This window comes from Electrona antarctica (assembly GCF_951216825.1).
Source record: "Electrona antarctica genome assembly, chromosome: 14".
Classification (NCBI taxonomy): Eukaryota; Metazoa; Chordata; class Actinopteri; order Myctophiformes; family Myctophidae; genus Electrona; species Electrona antarctica.
In genome coordinates this window covers 34249334-34261742 of record NC_136795.1, presented here as the reverse complement: position 1 = coordinate 34261742, position 12409 = coordinate 34249334, and the positions used below count along the sequence as shown (strand labels likewise).

General features: G+C 42.7%; 1 protein-coding gene across 5 annotated transcripts in view; it reads left to right on the top strand.

Moving 5' to 3' along the window:
• Positions 1-12193, top strand: part of asic2 (acid-sensing (proton-gated) ion channel 2) — a gene marked incomplete at its 5' end in the record, with an annotated part of 468688 nt that extends 456495 nt beyond the window's left edge. For all 5 annotated transcript variants that reach the window (XM_079521496.1, XM_079521495.1, XM_079521497.1 and 2 more), the window contains 5 exons: positions 7319-7472; positions 7755-7846; positions 8401-8480; positions 9654-9719; positions 9854-12193. In XM_079521496.1, coding sequence (XP_079377622.1) covers positions 7319-7472; positions 7755-7846; positions 8401-8480; positions 9654-9719; positions 9854-9955 — 494 coding nt within the window. In that variant the 3' untranslated portion in view covers positions 9956-12193. The remainder of the gene's footprint in view (positions 1-7318; positions 7473-7754; positions 7847-8400; positions 8481-9653; positions 9720-9853) is intronic.
• Between the last annotated feature and the right edge of the window lie 216 nt (positions 12194-12409).

Sequence of the window (12409 nt, the reverse complement as noted above, 5' to 3'; positions counted from 1 at the left end):
ATGCATGTACCAGATGAACACTCAAATATAGATCTTCTTTTAAGTGTGAATGCTGAGTCAGGATTACATCCCTGAACAAGGATTAAAAGATATATTTTTAACTGTCATCCGGTGTTAAACTACAGCAGAGATCATTTCAAGCTTGAGCAGGCCACGGCCCTACCCTCCTTGCATTCTATGTACAGTATGACAAACTAGGATAATTTCAAGCTTGGGCAGGCTCAAGTCCTATACCCTCCTGCATCCTATGTATGCCAAACTAGTCAGATGATCCAATCTTCTTTCGTAAACAACCATAATCCCTCAATGTCTCTCTCACCGTGGACCTTTTGTCCATGCACAGACATTCGTTTGGAGGATTTTTGAGTAGAAAACAACGTGTGAATATGTAAACAATGAGCACTGCTGGAACAATACTTTTAGATGTTCAATTCACAGTGTTTACAGTGGACAATATTCTTTCTATCTTTGACTGACACAAATTGAAAATAATGACAAGCGTTCCAAGAATTCAAAGTATGCGTGTCTTCTCCCCCATGGTTCTCCTGAGCCACAGAGCACAGATGTGCACCTGACCTTCCACAGAATTATGCACAAGGGCGCATACTCTTTTTTTTTTTTTTTTTGGCTTTCGCCTTTATTTTATATTTTTGAGTCGTGCAAACACTCCAAGGAACAGCAATGTCCGTGTTCACCTATGTGTTCACCTAACTAACTGTGACTATGTCACTATGAGCACGAGTACCAAAAGGGGCGGGGTTGTTGCACCACTCAGTTCACACGGGTGTGATTTTTTATGAAGGGATAGAAGGTAGGCAGGAAATGGGGAGAGAGATGGGGGGGGGGGTGACATGCAGTGAAGGCTGTCGGGATCGGGAGTCGAACCCGTGGCATACTGCCAGACTGGATTACCAGCCAAGGTGCCTGGACCGCTGAGCCACAGCCCGGGCCACAAGGGCGCATACTCAAAAAGAACAGATAGGCCACAAGGTGACAATGTGTCATATCGCAATGTGTTTTGACAGCTTGTAGATCTGTTGTTTTTTTCCACATGTGACAACCTTATATTATTGTTTTTTATACGCTCCTCTGCATCTATTCTGGACATGGACAGACGTGTCTACATTGCAGACACTCCCAGTGTGGGGTTGTCTGTAATTCATATGTATTCACTTCACAATGCAGTCTCAACACAGAAGTGAAACATTCGCACAAGCCTTTTCTCCAACACCACAATAGGAACACTGGCAATGGCTACAGTATGTTGTTTGGGCATTAAGAGAGCTCAATGTATGCATGGATTAAAGTTCTCAGTCGCCACGTCATTTGGGTTCCATAGAAAGCATGCATCTGTGCACAGAAAATAGCAGATCTACAAGCTCACAACACGTCTCAGCACAACGTGTTGTGAGCTTGTGGATTGGCTATTTTCGGTCATTAGTTATTTTAACATGTATTTCAAGTGATCAAACTAGCAATAGAATACGTTTCTATTCTACGATTTCTATTCTACTATTAAACGAATGTCAGAAATGTCATGATTTCTTCAGCTCGTCAGCCTAACCCTAACAACATTACAACACGTGTATGATTATGATTATGCTATCTATCATATCTGATTAGTTTGCATTTGTTTGCGTGCTATTGTTATGAAAGCCTGCATTGTAAATGCAATCAGCATTTGAAAACACAGCTGTGTGTCCACTAATTACTTTTTTTACAACATAGTATTTTCAAAGCAATTATTCATATTATTGTCCACTAATTACTAATCATTTTTTAAATGTCAAAGCAGGTAGATAAACTAAACAAGTATTAAGTATTAATAAGTATTAATATTAGTCCAATTTAAATACATCAAGGAATGAACAGAACTATGAATTTCTCTCCTTAATAAAGAATGACTGAAACCGATGAATGAGGTCTATTGTTAACTCCATAGATATATATAAGAAAGCTAGATGGCTCACCCGCGCTCTGGCCAATGGAGAGCGACGTTGCTACGTGGCGGCCATCTTACCTCGGGGCAGCATAACATTGTGTCTATGGGGCATGTACTTTTAAATAACCACAACTTGCTAAATTTTCAACCGATTTTCAAACGGTTTGGTTTGTTATAAACGTCAGAGACGTCCGCATACTTATATGCTTTTATACGACGTTCATATAAAAAAACAAAATTAAGCAGATAAGCCAACCCGTTTGTAAATCCGTCAAGATTTGAGCGAGTTATGTTTTTGTTTGAGCTGCCATTGAACATACTGTACTGTAGCCCCGAAGTAAGATGGCCGCCGGGTGAATGGCGTCAGAAACTCCGCCTTAAGCCATCTAGACTTTATATATATCTATGGTTAACTCTATCTCTACCGCTAGCTGTTAGCATAAACCCCAGCTCCAGGGGCCAGCATACACGCCCCCCCGCCCCCCACACACTCTTGTTACACACACCACCGCAGCATTGGAACAAGCACACACTCCTTACCTCTCGTCAGAAGCGTTTACATGGCGCCAGCGTCGCGGTACAAAGGCACAAATTAAATCCGAAATGTGGATGGCAGAAAATCCACCAAGGACAGCGATCCTAGAATCTGAGTTGTGGCGGTTTGAAAATATTCCCTTCCACTGCTTTGCACTGTGAATTTATTTGCAATCCCATAGTTGGAACGGTGGGGCGTTGCTATGGGAACCGGACCAATGTTAAAGGCTTCCGTATGCATCAACTATTATGTAGACGGAGTCTACGTTGGGGTACATATATATACGGACTTGGGATATGACGCCACCTAGCGTCGACGTACGTATATACGTACCTGGAAAAAAAGAGTTAAATGTTTAATGTGGTGGGTGGATAGATGGCTGGAAATGGATGGATGGGAAATGGGATAATATTTCTTCCAGTCCAGTAGGTATAAAGATATACAGTAGATAGATTTGGCTTATTTTTATATATATTTCAGTGAAATCCCACTTTCAGTTTATCTACTTTGTCTTTTATGAAACTACTATCTCAGGGTGATATTGCTCCACTTGAGCGGGAGATGAAAGTCAAATCCTTGTGAATTTATCTACTGTAAATCACATTTGCTGGAATTTATTTATGTGTTTTTCACAATGGAGCAGTTCCAGCTCTCCTCCCCATAGGGTTATGGGGAGGAGTTTCACACCCCGAGCCAGCCTCAGTCAACCTACCAGTATAGAAGATCATCTTGGGTATAGAATCTGGACCACATTCCCTTTGCACGTTTACAGCTCTCATGAAGTTTATTCAGATCATCATGCCTAGTATATAATACTATCCATTAATAATATTTGAAAGCCCTACACTTAGTGCTTTGCAATTTCCAATTTCCAATTCCAATATAATCATAATCATAGCAAGCACAAAGTGTGTGCATAATGTTTGCAATTTCAAAGGAGAGAAGAAAATGTCATAGTTACTTAAGCAAAGCCTATTATTCTGCTTTATGAACCAATTTCAAAGTATAGTGGTAATGGTACCAAGAGGTTATTAGGGTGCAATTATGAGCATGCAATCAGGACTCGGTGTGTGAATGGGTGAATGTGAAGTACATTGTAAAGCTATATAAATGCATGCAGTCCATTTACCAAATTACCATAATACACATTTACCTTGATGTCCTTAAACAAAATCAACGGCCAATGATTGAACGGAATGTGTGTTGGATGGGCAGGGGCTGAAATCTCGTAAGAGGGCACTTTTGGACGCAACAGGATTTTGGGGCGCAACCCAGCACTCTTTAGCTAGTGGAGATGCGGTGTACGAAACAAATTTGTTCAACACAAAATGCTGAGTTCAACTTCAGGAGACTTTGGAAAATGCAATTATCTTGAATGCAGACTTTGGGTATGGCATGGAACGGAAAGGAGGGGCATGTGCATTTCATCCACCAGAGTAAATGCTGCATTCGTGGTCTGGAAAGGGCAGTTGTTTTACAGACGGGTAAAATGATGTCTATGTGTGCACGTCCCTGCCACTGGCCCCATGGCTAATTTGGCCTTTTGCCTCGTATTATAAAAGGAAATTAGGTTTGCACAATGACTATACAGTAGTACAGTCATATACTAGTAGTAATAGTAGTGTTGTTTTCATGTTTGTGTCTTTGATTGGGGACCCCAGAGATCTATACTTGGTTTCCTCCCTTTTTCCCTCTACACCAAATCTCTGCATGCAATGGGAGCTTGTAGATCGACAACTTTTGCAGAATGTTCACCTATTTTTGCCGAATGTTTGCCTATTATGAGTTAAGACATGCTCGGAATAGTGATGCTAGGTTTCATGTGGTTAAAAAGGACCACTTCACCACTTTTCAACATCTCTTCTTATAATTGGTCCTCACTAATGTTCATGATAAAACACCACCATTTTTTCCTACTCAGTCTGTGTCTCATAGGAGTGCTTTGGGCAGTTCGGACACCCGTCCACCAGTGACATCATCATTAGGCAGATTTTTTTTTAAACAAGATTTGTTTTAAAATATATTTAGATTTTTATTATCGTGAGAACGATGGCTTCAACTTTTGCATTGCAACTTTTCAGGAAAAGAAAGCCTGCCGTTTCTATTTAGCCTCATCCACCATCGATGATGTCACTGGTGGACGGGTTTCTTAACTGCCCACAGCCTTCCTATGAGACACAGACTGAGTAGGAAAAAATGGTGGTATTTTATCATGAACATTAGTTAGGACCAATTATAGGAAGAGAAGTTGAAGAGTGGTGAAGTGGTCCTTTAAGAGTACGAGAGGCAAGGGTTGCCCTGCGTCACACCACTTCTCGCTGCAGCACAGAAGCACATACTGTAGTGGTGATTTACGCTATGGCTCCAATGCTGGAATTTGCCCGTGTGCTGTTGATTTGAAACCCAAAGGTATACAGTTCATTTGCAGGAGGAATGGTTGGCTTTGCTCTTCAATCCACACAGCTCGCTCCTTCTCTCTCCCTCCCTAATTGGTTTTATTTAAAAACTAGGGAGACTTTCACATTCCAACTGTGTGCGCGCATGTGAGTACACACACTGGCATACGTGCGCATACACACACATGCACAAACAGATATATTTGCAGCTTGGATTGTTCAATGTAAATGAATTCCAGTTCCAATTTGCTATTCCTTTTTCACACAGAGTAGCAAGTTAACGTTTGATAAGGTTTGCTTTCCGTCTGGTACAACAGTCCGTCTGGAACAACAGTGTCAATCATGAAGTTTTAGAGAAAGCACAGATGGACCCAGGATTTTATTTTATAGGAGACAACTGCATCGGTTGTTCTTTAACAGTTCTACTGCGTACTACGCGTTATCCGCATTAAAATCAAATATTCTACGCTGCCGGGATTGTTTTATTACCTTTCTGGGCTTTTGATCGTCGAAATTCCGCCGGAAATAGCTTGCGCCGTTTGTTTACATTCCATCGCATCAATCGCCATCTTGCTACGCAACATGGCGGGTGGTGTGAGGCTGTTGTAGTCAGACAAAAACCCCGTTCACTTGCATTGGACTCAATTTCCCAGAAGCCCTAGCAGCCCAGCTTAAGTTTCGATTTCCGGTTTCGAGATGGGGGAGATGGGGGAGAGAGCTTCATAACATGAAGCTCTCTCCCCCTGCTCCGCGGCAGAGACGGACTTTCTTTTTAATTATTAAAACAGGGCGATTTAGACACATAAAACAAATAGCGGGGATGTCGTATTAAGCAGGGCATATCGTTTGATCAATCAATTTAACGCCCTCAAAGTGTTAACAGCTATAGTCTGCAAGAACCCACTATAAATGCACGGGACAAAAGAGGCGATCAATCACAATCCTGGGTCCCAGTTCTTTCAACGAATCAAAGAATGAATCCTGGTATTATGTGTAATCACTGTAGCCTACATATCTTTCATCTTATTTTGTTGTAAATGGACTGCATTTATGTACTTTTACAATGTGCTTCACATTCACCCATTCACGCACGCACACAGCTACATATGTTCTGTGGTACGCATTCACACATAAACGGTGGAGGCAATCATGCAAGGCACCAACCTGCTCATCATCAGATGAGTAGGTTCAGTTTGACAGAGTGACAGGTTCAGAGACAAAAATCAAAGATGTGAATGCGCAAGGCCTCGCTCTTCTCGCCAGTATCCAGTAACCCCTTATTTGAATAAAATAAGCGACCACTGAGAAGCTATATTGAATTTCCTTTTGCAATTACGTGACAACATGAGCCTGCAGCCTATTTGTAAGCCGAGGGTATAGCTGCCCTGTGGATTGAGATCAGGTTGTCTGTCACAAAGTTGTCACAGTGAGAGAAATAAGGCTGCTGGCGTTGACTACCCACCACTCTTATTCATTCACAGAAGATGAATACAGTCATGTTGGCAGATTTTAAGTCAGAGCGGACAGTATTATTATTAGATTGGATTTGGAAATCTCCAGAGAAATTTAGGCTTTATTATAATCTCAAGATGTGCTGAACGATTGTGACTAGAACTATTGAAACCTTTTTCTTTTCTTTTTCTTTTCGAAACATCTGCCGATTTAGTGTTGAGAATTAGCATGTACGCCAGTGCTCGCCCAGCAGTCTGCCGTCACCCAGACGGATGCGTGCACGCGACCTCGCCCTTTACTGGTTATTACATTATTCATTTTTCCTATGCCAAGATGCAGACTTTTCTGCATCAAGGGGTTTTTGTCTGGCTGAGGTGCTTCTAGGATGCCGGTTCACTGCCTTAGCTTCTCCCCTCAGTGACGGTGACGATAAGCCTGACTTAGACATCAGAGCTGTTTAAGAGTAAACATCTCACATAGGATCAAGGATGAAGCGCTGTCAAGGTGTGTGTGTGTGTGTGTGTGTGTGTGTGTGTGTGTGTGTGTGTGTGTGTGTGTGTGTGTGTGTGTGTGTGTGTGTGTGTGTGTGTGTGTGTGTGTGTGTGTGTGTGTGTTTACAGTCATGGCGGCCATGTGTCATAGCATTGTTTGTGAGTGTGTACATGTGTGCATGTCAGTGAGTGTAGACTTTAGTACAGATGTTAATTTGTGTGTTTGTGTGACCTCCTTTGGCCTAATAGGCAAAGAGCCTCCAGACACGTTCTCCCTTTCGGCTGTCAGCTACAATTACAGCTTAGCGCCCTGAGCGTGAGACTAGAAACGCCTCAGTGTGTCTGGCACTGCACCAGGCGAGGCTTATGTCTAAAAGAGCTGACAACCCCCAAGCCAATATCTCCCGCCTCCCCGCCACCCCCCACCCCCCCGTGTGTCCCCCTTCATCTTCCTCAAAACACCCCCTAACCTCCTCTTCCTCTCAACTCTGCTTTCCTAAAGCTAAACTGTCGGCCGTGGAAAGCAGCAACTGCTTGTGCAGGACACCGTGCAACATGACGCGATACAACAAGGAGCTGTCCATGGTCAAGATCCCCAGCAAGACGTCATCACGCTACCTGGAGAAGAAGTTTAACAAGTCCGAGAAGTACATCACGTGAGTGGATCTCTCTCTATGTATCGGTCAACACTGAATAGAGAGACAGATGTGGAGTAAAGCCTGATTTTAAGCCTGACAAAGAGTGGCAAACTGGTGAGCTTGACGAAAATAACGTATTTTCAACTGGAAAAAGTTGAAATACATTGTTTTTATCAAGCAAAACATTGCGTGAGAAATATAACTTATTTTATAGCTGAAAGGTGACAATATGTTAAAATGAAAATACTGATAGTCACTGAAGTATGTGTGAGGCTTAACGCTACATTATGCCTCTTTCAGAGATAACATCTTGGTCTTGGACGTGTTCTTTGAGGCTCTAAACTACGAGACCATTGAGCAGAAGAAAGCCTATGAGGTGGCAGGTTTACTGGGTAGGTTTTCCCTGTTTCACCCCAAACAAATGAGCACCACGCATAAAATGCACAGTTCAGTCAGGGATATCTTGGCAGTTGCTGCAGGTGGTTGGCCACTCTTCCATTCTCAACCAATCACATACTGTACACAATACACTATAGTGCCCCATTTTAACAGGGAAGAGTGCGTTGCACATTTGCTTGATTGCAGCATTGTGCTGCTTCCACTGCCCAAAGGAGTGCTGCTCACCCTCTACCACCCCAGCTACCGCCTGTTGTTATCAGCTTGTATGTAATATGGAGGGAGGGAGGTTCAGAATGCCTCCTGTTTGGTAAGGGAGACTCCCTGTTCCTGGCAGGTTTTAGAACACAGAGAGTGCTGAAAATCTGGTTCGTTCAGCACCAAACCATTGAAACCAAATCAATTAATGAATGTAATATTATATATTCATTCAAATATTTTAATTCAATTTGTGTGTTTTCCTCACTGAACTGTAGATCTATATTTCTCTGTCCTTCCTTACTTGTTTTTACATTTTATTTTATACATCCCTCTTTCTGTGGTCTTCCAGGTGATATTGGAGGTCAGATGGGTTTGTTCATTGGAGCCAGCATCCTCACCATCCTAGAGCTGTTCGACTATGCTTACGAGGTCAGCATTAATACACACAAACACTTTCTCATATACCCCATTGTTATCAACACAATATGAAACTTTTGTTTCATAACAACAGTTTGGTTGGCTCCCTATTAACGACAGCGAGAGCCCAATTTTGAAGGCAGAGAATATGAACAATGACAGCGACACAAAGGGTCTGCCTCAAAGCGTGCCTCTGAGAAGAGTGAGCTCCATGATGAGGCTTTTCCGTTACCATGGTTTTCATGCAGTTTAACAATTATTGTACCGCTTTCTCGTTCTGCTGAGCTACTAAAAGTCTTTGTCCTCACCTGGGGCTAGAAATACACATTAAAAGTCATTTACAAATTGTTTTTCTCACAGCGCCGGCTAGAATGCCACGTTCATACAATACCATATTAGGGAGGATAGGTTCTGAAAACACTTGCCAGTCAGCATTGTCACAAACTAATTTTTTCATTTTGGCAAACGCGTTTTTTTCTTCAGGCAACGGCATTATTTCAGTGACAGTTTCAACAGGAGCTAGAGTTCCTTTAGTGTCAACAAGTACCCCTGAATTGATAGTGAATGTGTCATTATTTCATTACAACTATTACTATTACTATTACAACATCATTATTTAAGCACTAAACCAAATTGCCCACAGAGCTTCTCAATAAAGCAGGTTTAATTAGGACCATTGAATGCGGGCACATTCTTACTTAAACCAAATTTATGCATTACTTTGTCATGCAACGTTGACTCTCACGGAATGTGTGTTGCGTCTTTTAGTTATAATTCAGTTGAAAAGCAAACTATGAAGTTGGAAAAATCTTGTATTTCCATATTTCCTTTTTTGTATGAATAGTAACGTTGGCGTTCGGCCTCTGGTTTTGTACGGGTACGGTCCGACATCTCTCTGTACTTTTCGGGTTTGGAACTCAAAATTATCCGGGTCCATTCGACTCTGGCTAAAAAATGTACCGGCCTATTTGTGTACTGGTTGGTCAAATTGGACCTGTGAAGATTCTAACACCAGGTTTTATAAATATTGAACCATTAAGCATTAACAAGAGCTTCTGACTAAATAACTACATTGGGGATCCATTGGAACGCAGGTACTTTTTTCTCCTAATCTCCTAATTATTTTGGTCATACAAGGTTTCAGCCCGATAGCGACGATTTACAATAATGCTCTCCGGTCTACAGGTTGTTAAGGACAGACTGCTAGACCTCCTGAGTAGAGAAGAAGAGGATGATCATGGAGAGGATGTGGTAAGACTATATCACGCTTTTTGTTGCTCTTTCACACAGTGGTTCAAGTTTGAACTCGGTCTCTCTGTCAGCCATGTTTTACTTTTCCTCGCTTAAAACCCTGTCTGTCATTTCTGTCCCATTTTCCCCCCAAGAGTTCTTGTGACCCGGTGGCCAACCACTCCGAGTCCATCAGCCACACTGTGACCGTCCCCCTTCAGACCACCCTGGGTACCCTGGAGGAGATCGCCTGCTGAGACCCCCTTTTAGAGCCCCACATATATCCGGAGCTCTCACCAGTGGGTAGCTGTCACTGTGTACCTCCAAGGTCATGCCAGAGGTACCTCAAAGGGGAAAAGGACGACAGAGGGGTTGGTCTAAGGACAGTTACATTTGCTGTTCTCTGTCGCACCAAACGTCCCGTGGCGTTAATGAGGACGAAAGAGCTGTCGGCTGGACCTGCCGGCCTGTTCTGTCATCATACTTTGCTGTCACAGGGCAGCATCCTCTCCTGGGCCACAGGCCTAGACCTATTGGGAGAGGGCCCTGGTCTCCACAGACAGACTAGGCGGTTCTCTATGGACTGTTTGGACTACACAGGACAGAAACACAGTGCTCACATCAGCCCACTCTACTGCCAAATGTACTCTACCCTACCAGTGATGAACTGTCCAAACTGCATGCGTCAGTCTCTCTTGGATTCGGTGTCGCTCTCTTTGCTGATGCGTGTTCCAGACTGCAGTGTTGCTTTACCGTACATGTGTGCCATTTCGCTGTAACCTCTTATCTTCAGAACTGGCCCGGGCCTCTAGAACTTAGAATGTACAGATTGACACCTAGGTCATAGTCCAGGTGATCCGGGGTAAACGCATCCATCTCAGAAGCTTTGTCTTTATTGATAAGTTTGTTTCTTCGCTGGATCGTTATTGTTTGAGGGGAAAGGTTAGGTGCTGTGAGACTGAGCATTATGGCTGTGCTTTGTCTACCAAAAACATGGTGTGAAATGAGATCTTTTGCAGCCTGTGCGCCATTTGTTTTCCCCACCCATCACATCGTGCTTCAGTTTTCTTAAAGTGGTTTACTAAATGTTTGCAAAGTGAGTCCAACACTGTTTTCTACAGACATAGGATGGCATATGTTTAATGTATCAGGGGAGTACATTTTTTTTCTTCTGGCTACTGCACCTTAACACAATCAGCGCCGGGATTTCTTTCAAAATTGAAGCTCGGGGTGCCGGGAAGATATGGCCGCTTTTACTCTGTTCCGGAAAAAAACGGAGACATATTTTTGCTTGCTTACCTTGCTGTCGTTACGATAAAAAATCGCTGAATAGTCCCTTGCGTTCATATTTTGAACGAGAGGCAGGTCAGAAGTCAGAAATGAAGAGCTTAGTATATCCATCTGGTCAAAACCACGGAGAGCTCCCTAGATTAGCAGATACGAGGCATTCTTTCTGATCCGTATACAGGGGAGTGAACGACAACGCGCGTGCGCGAAGAGCAAGGAGTATGGTGGCCTTGGAGGCCAAAAAAAAAAAAGAAAGAAAATCAGAATATTTTTCTCTCGTTTGATATCAATGAAAATGCGCTAGGACGTGTGTACACGTCCTTTGGATCCGTAGGTTGGATTAGTTATGACGTTCCCACACGGTCTGAATGTGTTAAAAAAGAAAAAACGTTCTCGGCCAAGTCCGTAAGGTGGACTGGCAGACAAGAAAACATAAACATGACTGACTGTGTCTGCCAGACATGTACAGAATGTCAGTGGTAAACATACCCAGGATACAAGTGTATTATTTGGAACAGGTATTATTATCATGATCAAGAATCACATCATCATCACAAGAAGAGCCCAGCACCACGCTCACCCCCTCCTCCTGCTCAGATAATTGCTTTACATACCAATAGTACTCATAATTAATTAATATCAAAACAACGATTATGGTAACAGCAGGGCGCAGCTTTGGCTGTGGGCACGGTAATGTTATGATTAATATTGTTTTGGAAGATACAGGGTCTTCTGTATTTTTATGTAAATATCAGTGTTTCGCTCAAAGGGGAAAAAAGCGACAGAGGTACACACTAAAATCCTCATGAGTGTTGATTTAAATTGAACAGTGATTATTATATGCTGTACCCGGCAGACCTGGTCTAATCCAGGAGGACCACATTCGACATCCCACATCTCATAATAATGTTATCCCAGCATGGCCTCTGTCATCACCAAGTACATTACAGGTAGGAAGGAATTCAAGTGCTTTGTCAGACTGTTTGAGTTATGATTTCCCGTCTGTGGTTGGACCTGCTGTCTCTGTGCATTCTCTCATCACGTCGTGTCCTCAGCTCAACCCTGCGGGTGACACTTGGTTGTTTGTTCTCTCCGTTTTGGCTTCAATTGTTATCGCAGGATGGCTTTTTTTCTCATTTTGTGATGCTGCATACCGTACATGTGTTTTTAATGTGACGTAATTAAATGAAAAAAGTAATTATTTTGCACCGGCAGCGTCCTGTCATGGTCACGTCACCTCTCTCCCTTTGATGCACGTGTACTGTATATTTGTGGTAAACCTCGTATCACCATACTTTGTGTTTTTATTGAATAATCTAATGGTAACACATCTCTCAAACTTTGAAAATAGCTCAAAACAATGGCGATTTACAAGCTCACAATGTCTTAGCCTGGCTAATAAGCCAGACTCAAATCACACTGTC